This window comes from Xenopus laevis, chromosome 1L (genome assembly GCF_017654675.1).
Source record: "Xenopus laevis strain J_2021 chromosome 1L, Xenopus_laevis_v10.1, whole genome shotgun sequence".
Lineage (NCBI taxonomy): Eukaryota > Metazoa > Chordata > Amphibia > Anura > Pipidae > Xenopus > Xenopus laevis.
The window spans coordinates 212,329,155-212,344,730 of record NC_054371.1 but is presented as its reverse complement, the minus strand read 5'-3'; the positions used below and the strand labels follow the sequence as shown (position 1 = coordinate 212,344,730).

Below are 15,576 nucleotides of genomic sequence, written 5' to 3'. Positions count from 1 at the left end.
ATAAACAAACATCACTTTACAGATGAACAGTTTTTATAAAAATCATTTCCATATGTCAGTAAGTTTGCAAGAGTTTCCCCTGCCATTGATAAGGCCACATTACAGAAAAATGAGGATAAATCAGACGAGGGAAGCAGAAAACATTGAAATGCCAGTATCCATAGCTACATTGTAGCACATAATGACTCAGTATCCAAAGACAGAATTTGAAAAAATGTTTCAAAAACATTGCTGGAATAACTTTCTGTACTGGGTCACGGTGTCTCAGGACTCACAGACATCCTCTTGGAATGCTCTGAATCTCACTCTCCCAGTACAATCGCTATATTCATCCCCTTAAGGTGGCCATACACGGGCCGATAAAAGCTGCCGACAGACCGTGTCGGCAGCTTATTGGCCCGTGTATGGGGGCCCCCGACGGGCTTCCCCGATCGAGATCTGGCCGAAAATCGGCCAGATCTCGATCGGATGGGATTAAAAATCCCGTCGGATCGCGGCCCGCATCTGTTCGTTGATGCGGTCCCGCGATCCGACCGCCCGTTTGGTGAACGCTAGGATCCGATCGTTGGGCCCTAGGGCCCACGATCGGATCAGCCCGATATTGCCCACCTCAAGGTGGGCATATCGGAGGGAGATCCGCTCGTTTGGCGACATCGCCAAACGAGCGGATCTATCCGTGTATGGCCACCTTTACTCACTGACAGATTGGGCTCGGCTCATCATATATTCAAGCACTGGATTTGAGTCAGCCCCAGAACATCTGCTCATGCACGAGCCAAAAATACGTATTTCTAGACATTATTTGCCCAAAATAGTTTTGAGATTTTACTTAGTGGTCAGGCAAAGCTTGCTCTGATTTGTTTGGGTCAGGCTCTGCATTACTGACACTGTTGTACAGGAGCTGGGCAGGGACGTATGCAAACCTGGGGCATTAAAGTTCATTTTCTCTTGGTTTTAAGGTATCATTTTTAACTACAATTTTCAATTGCTGCATTATTACCCATTGGGCCAATGTATTATGCCTCATTTACTAAAAGTGCAAAAGAATCAGAACATCCACCATGTTTGATGCATAACTGCACCTGCTGAAAGTCTGTGCGAAATGAAGCATGTCCTCCAATGCACAAGCCCCCGCTAGAACATCAGTGCAAAACATGGGGTCGTTTGTATGTGTATTGCACAAGTCGCACCAGTTCACTTGAATTTCAAGGGATAAAATAGGGACTGGAGCAGAGCACAGTGGGGTCCCTTTACTAAATGCCTGGGCAATTGCAAGGGTGAAATATAGGTCCTTTCCACCTTAGCACAGTTCCTTGTGTCTCCATCACCATAATAGTCACTATTGTTGCATGAAAGATATTAAGTGCAAATACATGTTTTTACACATATTTGCTAATAGTAAATGAGGCTCCTAATCTTGTGTGACTGCCAGTCCCTATTCCATTGACACACTAGAATCAATATACTTCAGGAAGCAATAAACCTGCCTGTATATAACTGGAATGTGGGAGACCAGAACACTTAGAGGCAACCCACAAAGTCATGGGGAGAACAGGCAAACTTTTTGCAGATAGTGCCCAGGTTGGAACTGAACTCAAAGCCAGAAGGTTTCAGCTCTGAGTTCAGTTCCGACCTGGGCACTATCTGCAATTCAGAGCTGCAGTGCACAAGTACTAACCACTTAGCTGGAAAATAGGGTTGAGCTTCATAAGATGTTACACAGGGACCCCAAGCCCAACCATTTAATAATACAGAGCACCTCACACATAAAAGAGCAAATCACTTGTTTTATATTTAACTTATAAATCTAAACACCAGTCAAGCCATTTCACTCATTTCCCATGATTCCTTCCGTCTCCTGAACTGTGGGATATTTGAAAATTACTGATGACTATTTTCCCTGAAGTCACTTAAGTTCTCATGATAAGAAATGGATTTCCCACTTTCCAAACCAAATCTTATCTGTCTCAGGGACTTCACAATAACAAAAGAAATACATGTAGGGCTTGTCGTTAAACAACTGGAGAGCCCCAGTCTATATACAGGTTAAATTATAGGTTATCGTGGGTTAAATACTAAACCCCTAAATTTATTAATCCCCAGATGGTTTGAAGGGGCACAGCCACCACTTTAGTCTCTGTTTCAGTTCAGGGACCCTGATACCCACCCCAACTCCAACTGTAGCAGAGTTTGAGCAATTCATATGCAATGATAACAGAAAATAAGACTTAGCAAATGTTTTTTAGATTCTATCTACACTGTCAGAGGGACTTACCTGGATATATTGCACAGAACTGAGAAGTGAAAGGAGAACTGGGCAGGGCAGACAGGGAGACAGACTAAGCTCCTTTGTATTGTAATACGATTATGGGAGTAACCTGGCAATAGAGGAGTCTCAATGAGGCCTGATGCAAAAAGGAGAATAGCTAAACCCAATAAACAGTTTTTGCAATTTCAATTATTCTAGGATTGCATGCAATATGGCACGTCTTTATAGCCACAATGGAGCATCATCATCAAGTGGAGTGGGCAATAACCTAAATGTGAGAAGAAGCAATATGTAGCATAATAGTTTCTGGTTGTTTGCGGTCTATATCCACCCAGCTGTCCCCCCAGCACCCACCGAAGTCTGTTGGGTTTCTGTAAGTTGTAGTTCATCACCTGGAGGTTTATTGGATGGACAACCTTGATTTATATAATTTTCCCCTACAGAAGGGGGAGACTTTCCTGCATATCCGGGGCCTCTCTTCTGTAACTGCTGATGACTATGGGATCTATTGGGTGCATTGTGAACATTGCCCATCTGACTGCAAAACATTATGGGGAGGGTTGCGACCTGTCCGATTTTGACCAAGACAGCCCTGTTTTTTGAAGGATCAAAACTGGCTGTCTGGTTTTCCAAATTAGGAAAACCGTCAGGATTTCCAGAGATTGATGCGGCAATCGACCAATCTCTGATCACCACGTTATAGCCCGACCCCAACATCATAGTCCAGCCCCTGACGTTACTTCCCTGCCCCCAATCCATCACAGCCCTGCCCCCCGCTGCATCACGTCCCAGCCTCCCCCGGATTTCTTTCGGGGAAAAGGTGGCAACCCTAAATATGGGGCAAATTTACTAAAGGGTAAAGTGGGCTTTTCTAGCAAAAATTCACCAAAACAACAATTCACAGTGACATTGCCAATTTACTAAAAGGCGAAGAGGACAATTTGCTAGCGAAAAAGCTCAGAGCTAGAGAAGTTTCTCACCGGTTCGCCAGGCAAACTTTCGCTCAAGCGAACGTTCGCTACTCCAGTTCCCTAGAAATGGTGCATCGTATACAGTCAGTGAATGGCAGCTAGTAGTCAAACCTTTCAGCCTTCAAATTTCACAAATCATGTTCATCTTATTGTTGATCATATATCATCTATCTTCCATCTATTTTGATCTGCCTTCTTCTTGGTGCCTGAGGTTTTGCACGTGCTCAGTGAGTCTGTATTGTTGTATGTAGTTACCCTTTACAGGTTTAAAAGGACAAGGAAAGGCTAAATCATTGGGGGTGACAATTTGTTAGATGTCCCTCTGTGATTGTAATAGCTATCCACAGTCCCTGGAACAGTGCTACTCTTCACTAAAAACTGCCCTGGCTCAGGGGACCGCCTAGAAGTTTTTAGGAGTTTTAAAGTTCAAATAAAAATGTAACAGTGTGGTCTTTAAAGGGATACTGTCATGAGAAATTTTTTTTTTTTCAAAACACATCAATTAATCGTGCTGCTCCAGCAGAATTCTGCACTGAAATCCATTTCTCAAAAGAGCAAACTGTTTTTTTTATATTTAATTTTGAAATCGGACATGGGGCTAGACATATTGTCAGTTTCCCAGCTGCCCCCAGTCATGTGACTTGTGCTCTGATAAACTTCAGTCACTCTTTACTGCTGTACTGCAAGTTTGAGTGATATCACCCCCTCCCTCCCCCCCCCCAGCAGCCAAACAACAGAACAATGAGAAGGTAACCAGATAACAGCTCCCTAACACAAGGTAACAGCTGCCTGGTAGATCTAAGAACAGCACTCAACAGTAAAATCCAGGTCCCGTTGCAACACATTCAGTTCAGAAAAAACAGCCTGCCAGAAAGCAGTTTCCAAAATGAGTGCTGACTCATTCTGAAAGCACATGACCAGGCAAAATGACCTGAGATGCACCTACACACTAATATTATAACTAAAAAAATATACACTTGTTGGTTCAGGAATGAAATTTTATATTGTACAGTTAATTATTTGCAGTGTAAACAGTGTAATTTAGAAATAAAAACTACACCATAAAAATCATGACAGAATCCCTTTAACCTACCGATTCCTGCAGTATATATATTTATATATATAAATGGTTTTTTTTTTATTGTTATTGGCCTAAGGGTTCCCAAACTTTTACTTTCAACTGTATGTTCTGGTAAGCATGGACATTTTTGGCTTTTTTTGCAGTGCAGCATTCAGCTGAAATAGTAACAGTTTAGCCATACGACAGAGGTATTTTACAGGGGTACAATTTTAAAGGGATTATCTGGCAACCCTGTCCTTGTGCAAATAAACACACTGCAAGATTTTGGTTAAGGTCTTTGCTCCAGTTTATGACAACAGCTCCGAGACAGGGGGCACAGAGGGTCGCTGCATTGCTAAACTAAACACTTGCTTGTTGCCATCCTCTCTGCAGCTTTATTCTGTTTCCCCCTATCCATTCCTTTGTGCACAATAGACCAAGTGACCTGCACCATGGAAACCTCATACTCAGTCTTAGTTACTTCTCAGCTCAGCTGGAAACATGTTCCATGAGTTACACAGGAAGACGTTACTTTCTGGTAGGATTAATTATATAATTTTTTTTATTTACATATAATCCTGAATCATCATATATCCCTCATTTAAGACTAAAGAGCACAATGAGATGAAATGAGTAACAGAAGATCTAGTAACAAGCCAACGTGCTATGTAGCAGGAAAACCTTTAGTATAATATACACGTAGGCAGGCAGTTAGCAGGCAGGTAATTAGAGATGCACCAAATCCAGGATTATGCTGAGCTTTTGTCCAAATCCCAAGATTGTAGCCAAATGTTTCTGAATGTTTTTTTTTCTTACCAGTGGGCTTTACAAAAGCAATTGCCTTTGTTCATTCTGATGTCAGGGAACACACTGTACATATAGTAGTGTATTTTGTCATGATAACATAACATTTGCATAAGTAAATTAATTTGTTATATTAAGATGTTTAAACTAGTAAATGCAGTTGTTAGATGTTAGGTTAAATGCACTCTATTGCTTGTCTCAAAAACTGATTTTGGTAATTCTACTCTCTCTCCTACTGTATCTTATGACTTAGTGATAGATGACTCCAATGAGAAGATAGATAGATAGATAGATAGATGATAGATAGATAGATAGATAGATAGATAGATAGATAGATGATAGATAGATAGATAGATAGATTGATAGATGATAGATAGATAGATAGATAGATAGATAGATAGATAGATGATAGATAGATAGATAGATAGATAGATAGATAGATAGATAGATAGATAGATAGATAATAGATAGATAGATAGATAGATAGATAGATAGATAGATAGATACAAAATGATATTAAGTTATATGATGGTTTGAAACTGTCAAATAATATTTGTCATTTGTCAATCAAAAAATGAGCTTGGCCTGATTCTTATTTATAGTTTCCAAACTATCTCGATGTGTAGTTATGACTGTATATATAAGGCTATTTCTGCCCTATCACACGAAAAAGGAAATCGAATCGAATCTAGAAATCTTATAGAAAAGATTTTTTTTGTCTCTGACACACTTTATATAAAACTAATCCTCTTGTGCTTTAACTGAACTCTTTGGCTCCTTGATAAATCTGATTTACCTTGGGTTCCACGGCAAATCCCCCTGTTTAATCTGCCTTCTTTCAGTCACTGCACTTTACTAGGAAACACTGGTGAACAATCTTTATTTATCTGCCTTCATTCTGTCAGTCCGAGCACCCCGGGTGCAGAAATTCCAGGGGTTTTTCAATGGCAACTAGACCGCATTAAAATGACACAATTTAGCTAAAAGGACCATTAACACCAAAAAAAGATATTCTTTGATTTAGCATACAGATATTTATATGCCGTGTATATTGCACAAAAACTGTGGCTAGGGTTAGTGATTCCGGCAGCCAGAAATCAAATGTATTATACTTTTATTTATTGAGATACCTTTTCAAAGGTGCTGAGCTACCATATGTTTACCCCAAAATCACACACTTGCCCATGTGACCAATCAGATTGCACCATTTAATAGTGTCATGAATATATTCAGCAGTACATTCACAAAACAGTCACCTAGGGATTTTTAAAGGAGGCCAGCTGCAATCTGCCATCTGATTATCCCAATATCACACCCTGGTCACCTGACCAATGAGATTGCACCATTCCATAGTACTAGAAAATTACTCAGCAGAGCTTTGTGTCAAAGGAGAACAGGACCGCCATCAGAAATTGCAGGGCCCCATACGAAAAAATTTCCTGGGCCCCCTGGGCTGAGCCCACCACAAACCCCACCTACAGGTCCGCCCTCCCCACCACACAGGTCGACCCCCCACTGCACACTAAAAAAAAAAACATTGGTGGCTATGGTTCCCACATGTTAACAATAAAAATAAAAAAATATTGGTGGTCAGGCCCCCCCCATTGAAAAAAACATTTGTGGTAAGGGCCCCCCATTAAAAAATATTGGTGGCTGGGATCCCACATGGCGAAAAAAATTGGTGGCCAGGGGGCCCCTCCCCCACGTGATAAGAAAATTGGTGGCCAGGGCCCCCTTAACCGTCCATGTAACAAAACTTGCCCCCCCCAGAATTTTAAAAAAAAATTTGGTGCCCAGGGCCCCACCACACAACAGGGACCACAAAGGGTTACCTTTAGGGGGACCCTGCCATGTTACACTTACTTCATTAGTGTGGCCCACCTGCTGTCAGTGAGCTGCCAACTACAGAAGGGAGGAGGGGAGCACAGGTGGCTGCATCTTCTTCCAGTGACAGCATTTTCTTCCCTTATTGGTCACAGAATTTAAAGTCCTGGTTAAGCTGCATGGTGATTGGATGAGCTGGAGGGGAAGTTCAAACCTCAGCTATCCAAACCCAGAGCAGCTAACCAGGACTTAAACTCAGTGACCAATAAGGGGAAGTAATGGACAGAAGATACCTCCCCTTGTGCTCCCGCCCTGCCTTCCCGAAGTCAGCAGCTCTCAGAAAGCATGGGGGCCCAGCTAATCAAGAAAGTGTGACGTGGCCGGGCCCCCTTATCCTCAGGGCCCCCTACAACTCTCCCCCCTGTCCCCCCTTGATGGCTGCCCTGAAGGAGAACCCAAATAAGTAGAGTTTTTCAAGGGTGCTGACTGAGCTTGGTTATGAGGTCTATAGCACGGATGAACTTTATAAATTATATTCATTTTTGACATTATAACCTTGCTACCAATAAGAAGTCATTAGGTTCTGACTGACACATAAGCCGACTGAAATGAACCCCAATTTAAAATACTAATACCAGTCTGAGCTCAGTAAGTGAATCCAAGCTGATCACTGTGTTACTGACTTTTGGATGCGGGTATAGATGCTGGTTGGTGGGTCTGCGGGTTTGCGGGTCTTATCTATTGCAAGTTTTACTCATTTACACGTTTTTTTTAAATTTTTATATGCCTGTCTACTTCTGATGACGTCACTTCCAGTTTGTAGCAAGAGCACTTGCCGTTTCATGGTGGTGAGCAGGTCGAGTATGGGGTTGTAGGTCAGGTAGCAGGTCCTAGCGGGTAATGATGGGAATTGCGGGTCGGGTTTTCTTTTGATAAAGGTTTATAACACAACAAGTAAGGTTTGTTTTGTGCAGATGCCAGTGGCTTGGGTAGAGCGGAATGTATTGGATTTATGTTAAATAAGAAGTCTAACATTGATCATACATGTTGATGAACGACCAAAAGAAATTTTGTTCTGTATATATTATGATATATCTTTGACTTTTTGTCTGCACTTTATTTTATCATAATTTTTATAAATCTATTTCTTATTGACTTGTACTGTTGTTGCCTCTGTCTGTATTACAGTGAAACCTTACTTCTACATCCCCTGATTTTAAGTTTTCCTGCATTTTAAGATGTTTTTCTGTGGTCCCTCCAGTATGGGGTCTGCTTCCTCTATAGCTAATAAAAAACCCTCTTCCCCAGCTCCTCTCTTACCTGTGGCGAGAAGGGGGATGCAAGTCAGTGGGAGTGGGCAGAGGCGAGGCGGGGAGTGGGTGGAGGCGGGACATGGGCAGGACGGGAAGTGGGCGGGAGGATGGGGATCGGAGTGTGCCAGGCCCCTCTGAAGATTTTTTTGCAGGGGGGACCAGTGCACTGTAGTTACGCCACTGGTGATATATATCTATATATAAAACACATACAGACTGTGGGGCTCAAATATTAAACCACAGAACCCTAGGTGACACTTGGGATGAATGATTTGGGATAGTTTGATTACCTGGCCATTATAGCACAAACATGTATCTGTTTTCTGAGCAGTCGTGGTTCAGATGTTTCCTTAAACATATAGTGCGTTTGTAATGTGGCCTTATGGTGTCATTATTTATTAGTTTCTGGGAACAAGAAGTTGATTTTGCAGTGGGAGAAAGTGGTTTCGCCAGGTGTTATTCACACTCTTTGCTTCTCTCTCCAGGGAAACCAGACGTCTGGGCACCTTCTGAGAAGGCTCAAGTGTTTAATGCAGATTTGTCAAGGAGGCTAAAGTGACATTGCCGTTAATCCTGCAACTGTACCATGTGACCCAGGCCGAAATTTATTTGCCTGCTGAGCCATCATCCACTCATTCACTGGATCCTGCGTCCAGGCTGGGTACCCTTTGCACCACAAAGAAATTTGGATACAGAGAACTAGGCACAAGGAAACCTCTGAAGGATGAATCAGATAAGAGGGAAATCAAATGTTGTGCTGATCACCCATCCAAGAGGAACTGCTTCAACCCCAACGTGAGCACATCTGTGCACTATTATTGTGAGCACCAGACTGACAGCCCATTGCAAACCAACCTCTACCTTTCAAGAGACTGTTCAATTGTGAACAAGAGACATTTTAAACTGTAAATAGTTTTAAAGGACTTCATCTTTCTGTTTTTCTTCTCAAACTTCTTTTTTGACTTACCAAGACCTGATTTATCTATATATTACATGGTTTATTTGGGTTAAAAGAAAAGACAAAAGTTGTCTACGGGCACGGAGCACTACAGGAGTCCAAATGTTGACCATGACAGCGATGTACATAAATGGAGGGGGGGTGGGAAATCCGAGGTACGCCCGGTGGAACCGGCAGGACAGCTTGGAGGACTACGTCCGATCCGAGTGCTACGAGCAGGACTCAGAAGGGAAGCAGCGCAAGCTCACACCCTTCGAAAAGCTCACACAAGACATGTCACGTGATGAGAAGACGGTCAAGGAACTGACCCTGGGCAAGAGAATTGGGCTTTATCGAATGCGTGGGGAAATAGGGAGCGGCAACTTCTCACACGTGAAGCTCGGCATTCACGTCCTGACTAAAGGTAAAAAGCATAAACACTATTAAGCAAGGAAAAAACCATGCTAGAGTGGCAAAGTCTAGTGACCCATAGCAACCAATAAGATGTTTGCTTTCAAACAGGTGACCATTAAACGTTACCCATGGATTGGTTGGTATGGTAGTTACTGTAAATGGTGCATTTTGCCATATTTTATTAAATGATACCCAAGGTTTGGAAACGCTTTCAATGGATATAAGACTACACCGTGTGTGGCTGAATGGAAAGCCCAATTAGCAATCCTGGTATACAACAGCCTGTGTGCTCAGCCATTTGCTGAGGATTATGGAATTTGTAGCTAGAAGAATACAAATTTGCCCTAACATGTCTACATATAAGTCTGTCTACCCTCATCTACTTTTGTGGTAGTTGAGAAGTATTCTGCCTAAATGCCTAATGTAGCAGCAGATAGAATTGGTGAGGAATTGACATTGGCTTTCTTCATGCCCCAGCGCCTGTGCTCATACACCCAGTAGAAGGGTTATTATACTGCAGTGTTACACACTCACGTGACTGCAGGGCTGGGACAACGGTTGATTTGGGTCACTCAGTGAAGAGGTCACACGCTAATTCCTGGCACTGCTATTTGGTATTTGGTTATCCCACTACCATGTGTAGTCATTCATCATAGGAGTATAGAATGCTGTAGGATCATAATCATATTCAAACCAGTGATATTAAAGGAAGGGCAATAAGATGACTGCAGAGATCATTAAGAGATGCGGATCATGGCAACAATTCCAAAATAAGAAATCGCAGTCTAACCTATAGTGTTACATTGATGAACTGCCACAAGCACCTATATGACAGTTACTGGTAGACTCTGGTGTCAACCCAAAATCAAAAAGGGCATTAGTCGGTGATTCACCAAATCCAAGTCAGTTGTCTCTAGTGAATCCAACTTACTAAACTAAGAGTAAGTAACAACTAGTAAAGGCAGGAGGAAATTCCCAGGATCCCTTGCATCCCTGCTCACCTGTTACCCCAACAACACAATATTGTAGCGTCTTATCTCTTTTCAGAAAAGGTTGCTATAAAAATCCTAGATAAAACCAAGTTGGATCAGAAAACCCAGCGCCTGCTCTCCCGGGAGATCTCCAGCATGGAGAAATTACACCACCCCAACGTGATCAGACTCTATGAAGTCGTGGAGACCTTGTCTAAGCTGCACCTTGTCATGGAGTATGCGGGAGGCGGGGAGCTCTTTGCCAAAATTAACACAGACGGAAAATTATCGGAATCAGAAAGTAAAGTTATCTTCTCTCAGATACTGTCTGCTGTCAAACATATGGTAAGGAACCATCTTTATATTATCATTCTTTGTTGAACACTGAACACAAACATTTGATTGGTTGCCATGGGTTACTGCCCAAGTGCAAACTTGCCCAATGTTTATACATGACCCGGATCGCTCTATATAAAGGAGCCACATGCTAAGATACCCAATATGTAGTGTGCAGGGTTTCAAATATATGCAATCCTAAGTATTTCTCTTTTATTTATCCAGTATAATCTTACTGTTATAAACAATACATTCCCATATATATATATTAGGCCCAAATTAAGCTGTAAAATAAGCTTCACAATCCAATAATTGTCTAATTAACTAATTAACTATGTTCTCATGTCAAAATGTGGTTTACATTATTAAAAGGGTTTTTCACATTTAAGTTAATTTTTAGTATGTTATAGAATGGCCAATTCTAAGCAACTTTTCAATTATTTATTTATACTAGTTTTTTAATTATTTGCCTTCTGACTCTTTCCAGCTTTAAATGGGGGTCACTGACCCCATTTAAAAAAATATAGGCCCTGTAAGGCTGCAGATGTATTGTTATTGCTACTTTTTATTGCTTATATTTCCATTCAGATCCTTTCCTATATTCCAGTCTCTTATTCAAATCAATGCATGGTTGCTAGGGTAATTTGGATCATAGCAACGAGATTGCTCAAATTGAAAACTGGAGAGATGTTGAATGAAAAGCTAAATAACTCAAAAACTACAAATAATAGAAAATGAAGACCAACTGCACATTTCTCAGAATATTACTTCCTACATCATCCTTGGAAACCTACATTAAGTGCATGGAGAGCCATATTTGGGGCCTGACCCATAGGCTAAGTACTATGTTGTAGATGAGAGACAGACTATATTCCCCAAATATTCCCCAAAATTCTTTGGAGCACTTACTTCTTCTGGCAGTGGCCTGGCTGAAACCGAGTAGTGATGGGTCCAAAGTTGAAGACCCTTGTTAGAAAAGTCACAAATGAAAACCAGTAACACACCATATAGGCAACTTTTATAGAGCTCCCAGCTTAATATGTTTTAAAAGAGTCCAATAACCAGTGAGGAATGAGGAAATGTTACTCATACCAATGGTCTAGGCCAGCAGTTTCCCTAGGAACATCCTCAGGACAACTTCAGAATCCATACTACATATTTCCATCTATGGTTCTACTCTTGCTTTTTATACATATTCAAGTGTGTACCGTGCGAATTACAGCCCAAGAATGGTTTAGCGCCTTTGCACAAAAAGAATTCTAACCCTATATTTATTTTTTCACAGCACGACAACCAAATTATCCACAGGGACCTGAAAGCAGAAAACGTGTTCTACACCAGTAACACCTGCGTAAAGGTGGGAGACTTTGGATTCAGCACAATGAGCAAAAAAGATGAAACCCTGAACACTTTCTGTGGTTCTCCGCCATACGCGGCTCCTGAGCTTTTTCGCGACGAGCACTACATTGGTGTTTTTGTTGACATCTGGGCATTGGGCGTACTCCTGTACTTCATGGTGACTGGCAGTATGCCGTTCCGAGCAGATACCGTGGCCAAACTGAAAAAGTGCATTCTCGATGGAACATACATCATACCGCCTTATGTGTCAGAACCGTGCCAGAAACTTATTATAAGGATGTTACAGCCCATCCCTTCGGACAGGTGCAACGTCGATTACATCATGAACAGCGAATGGATGAACGGAATACAATACCCCAAACCGTTAGAACCCCTAAAACTCGACCCGAAACATCTCTTTGATGGAAATCCGCTCAAGGACGAAGACTCCGAGGTGAAGAACATTTTAGATAACTTGGGCATCACGGAAGAACATATTATTAACAATCGGGGGAAAGACTCCCGCAGCTCCATAACTGGAATATACAGAATCGTTCTTCACAGGGTCCAGAAGAAGAGGGCGGTGGAGAGTGTCCCCATCATCACAAACCCAGAACCAAAAGAAAAGTACATGAAGAGGCCTCACAGGACACAGCGGGAAATAAGGCATACCTCTAAACTTTGTACAATTTTATAAACTGCAATGCTTTTGTGTAATGACCGGATGACCCAGACATTGGTCACTTACTTTTTTATATTTTACTTGATGCCTTTTATTATATTGAGAGGTTTTTCTTTCAAGGACTAAGTTGCCCCCAAGCATTTTTGTTCATAACAATTTGCTAGAAGGTGTAGTCCACTAGTGAATTTGGTGTGCCAAGTAATAGCGGTTGTAAACAGTCACTAAGTACAAATTGGTAGGTGTGAATATTGTCTACGAAAACACTGGCACTAGACAACACAGATACAGTTCAGAGCTTTTGAGAAGCCATTGGTGTCTTTAAGTGAAGCTCTGTAAAGAGTTATCATGCTTGCCCAGCAACACAATCACTTACACACAAAATAATCATATAGGATAAGTTACACTTATTCTACACTTGGGAACCCCTTTGGTTACAATCTTTTGTAACTCTGACCAGTTAGTATCCAGCCTCACTAATAAGAGTCAGTAGATGTTTCTCCAAACGCTAGAGTAACTACTTTGAAGACCAGAGTTATTTCAGATGTTGTTGCATTGTCATGATTTGGGTTACAACTCATATCCTACAGTAGGGATGTCAAACCCAAAGCAGTGGTTGACCTATAACTCGTGGTAAGGTCGCAGGGGAGTTGTAGCTCACTACAGTGGGCACTTGTAGTCAACAGTAGCTGGAGAAATAATGCACCAGTAATGCAAGAATGTTTTTAGGCAAGTTCCTCGGCTGAAGGATGACCATTTTGCATACATGCAAGCCAAGAAATACATAATAACAGGGCAATATCTTGTGGGTCATGGACTAAGATACAGATTTTTGACCCTATGCCCCCTAGGTGTGCTGCCCTAAAGTCCCATGTCCTATATCCCAAGCAGTCCCTTTGTTTAACAAACCAAAGTGATGTACAAGTAAGTGTGAAAGTGCCTTTCCAGAGGGAATAAGTGTCTATAGCAGACATGGGAAACTTTCTGAGCTTCAGCCAATGTTAACTACAGTTTAGCGCATCCTTGGCCCGCTGGCAATGCTACAACAGCTAGAGATGGACTTATTATTTTAGGCTGGTGTCCCTGTTCTTGGTTAGAAAATAGGGTTGTTGAATATTGGTAGACATGTTCTCTTACATAGATACATACATTGCACCACAGGCACCACATCTCTGGTCCAATGTGCTTATAAATGGCGAAAGTAACTGCCATATTGAAGAAGGTTTAGACCAGATGATAATGAACTTCACCCTAGACAGATATTTAATTGGATTTGGGTCTATCAAGACTTTAGGAGAAGTTCAGTGAGCACTAGTAGACCCTTCCAGCAGACCCATAGACATCAATATATTTCCTGAAGGGCAGCCACACTCATGTTACTTAGGGGTATCTTTAACAGGCAGAGCAAATTGGGGATTTCAAACTTGAACCCCTCACCCTGGGTCTCACTGCTCCATTGTGCAAGCAGAAGCGAGAGGAAGAAAGTGTAGCCAGAAGATGAGATCTGGCAAATATCAGAGGGGCTGCTGTAAGATGCCATAGACACCCACTATTTATTGGGCTGGTGGGGGCTGTTTGGGCCTCAGTGTATTAGAAATGCCAGGGCCTCTTTTGACTCCCAGTTCAGACCCAGATGGAAGAATAGTAAGTATGGGAAGAAAACTAAGAAGAATGAAGGAAGGAGTATAAACAGAAGGTTATAGAATAAAGGAAGATAAAAGCCGAGGGGTTGGGGTGAAAATGATTACAAAAAAATAATATTTGGGGGTTAAGAAACAGAAAGAAAGCAAGAATAAGACAAGGATAAAGAAAAGAATAGGAACAAAGAAGGAATAGAAATGGAGAATGGAAGGCAATGAGTGGATAAATGTAACTGGAAATAAAGATAGCAAAAGGGAGAATAGTTGGAAGACAAAAAAGGGAGAAGATACATGAAATGACAGAGGAATGGATTCAGGAGGTGAATGCAAAGTAAGAACAGAGCAGAAAAAGCAAGTGGATTGCTGGTCCCTTCCCTCAGGTTCTCTGGTTGGCCCCCCAGAATCTCAATCTGAAAGTGGGGTTCATTTTACTTAAACTGCAGATGGTCAGGAAAACTCTATAAAGAGTGTGAATAGTCCGTTCATTATTATAACCACTGGGTAAAAGAGCTTTTATAAAAACGTTGACAGAGTTTATATATTTAGCCGTAAATTTCAATGACTGTGATTGCCTTTGTCTTTTTCTACCTGTTACCAAGACTTTTTTACATTCTTGTTGGGGTTTTTTGGGGGGGGGGGTTGGTTGGCTCTGTAAAAACGCCTGCATAGAAGCTCAGATAACAATGTTTAACGTTCTTTAAAAAAATGAGTCCGTTTTGTTACGGAGGTCCCATTTTAACAAACAAAGTGATGGCAACTGTTTCTTCACTTGCAGTCTTCCTTCTGCCGCCCCTCTCATCAACCCGGGAGCTGTTGTAGGCAACCCCAATGTTTATATTTATTGGCAAAAAGAGAAAAGAAGCCCCTCCATTCCAGGTTTGTAGTGGGCCAACTGGAGTTGGTTTAAAATAAAGGAGCAGCCTGTATATATTAGCCATTACTCTATGTGATACCAGAGCTTCTAAAGTGAAACTGCAGATCAACAGAACAGTTATTTAAATATTTTCTGCTCCAGTTAAA

At 41.6% G+C, this 15,576-nt stretch overlaps 1 protein-coding gene across 1 annotated transcript in view; it reads left to right on the top strand.

Moving 5' to 3' along the window:
- The window catches only part of nim1k.L (NIM1 serine/threonine protein kinase L homeolog), a 39,348-nt gene extending 24,083 nt beyond the window's left edge, over positions 1–15,265 (top strand). Inside the window, exons 2-4 of the mRNA XM_018266228.2 lie at positions 8,727–9,602; positions 10,640–10,908; positions 12,185–15,265. Of these exons, the coding sequence (XP_018121717.1) occupies positions 9,302–9,602; positions 10,640–10,908; positions 12,185–12,934 (1,320 nt within the window). The 5' untranslated portion in view covers positions 8,727–9,301 and the 3' untranslated portion in view covers positions 12,935–15,265. The remainder of the gene's footprint in view (positions 1–8,726; positions 9,603–10,639; positions 10,909–12,184) is intronic.
- The last annotated feature ends 311 nt before the right edge of the window (positions 15,266–15,576 follow it).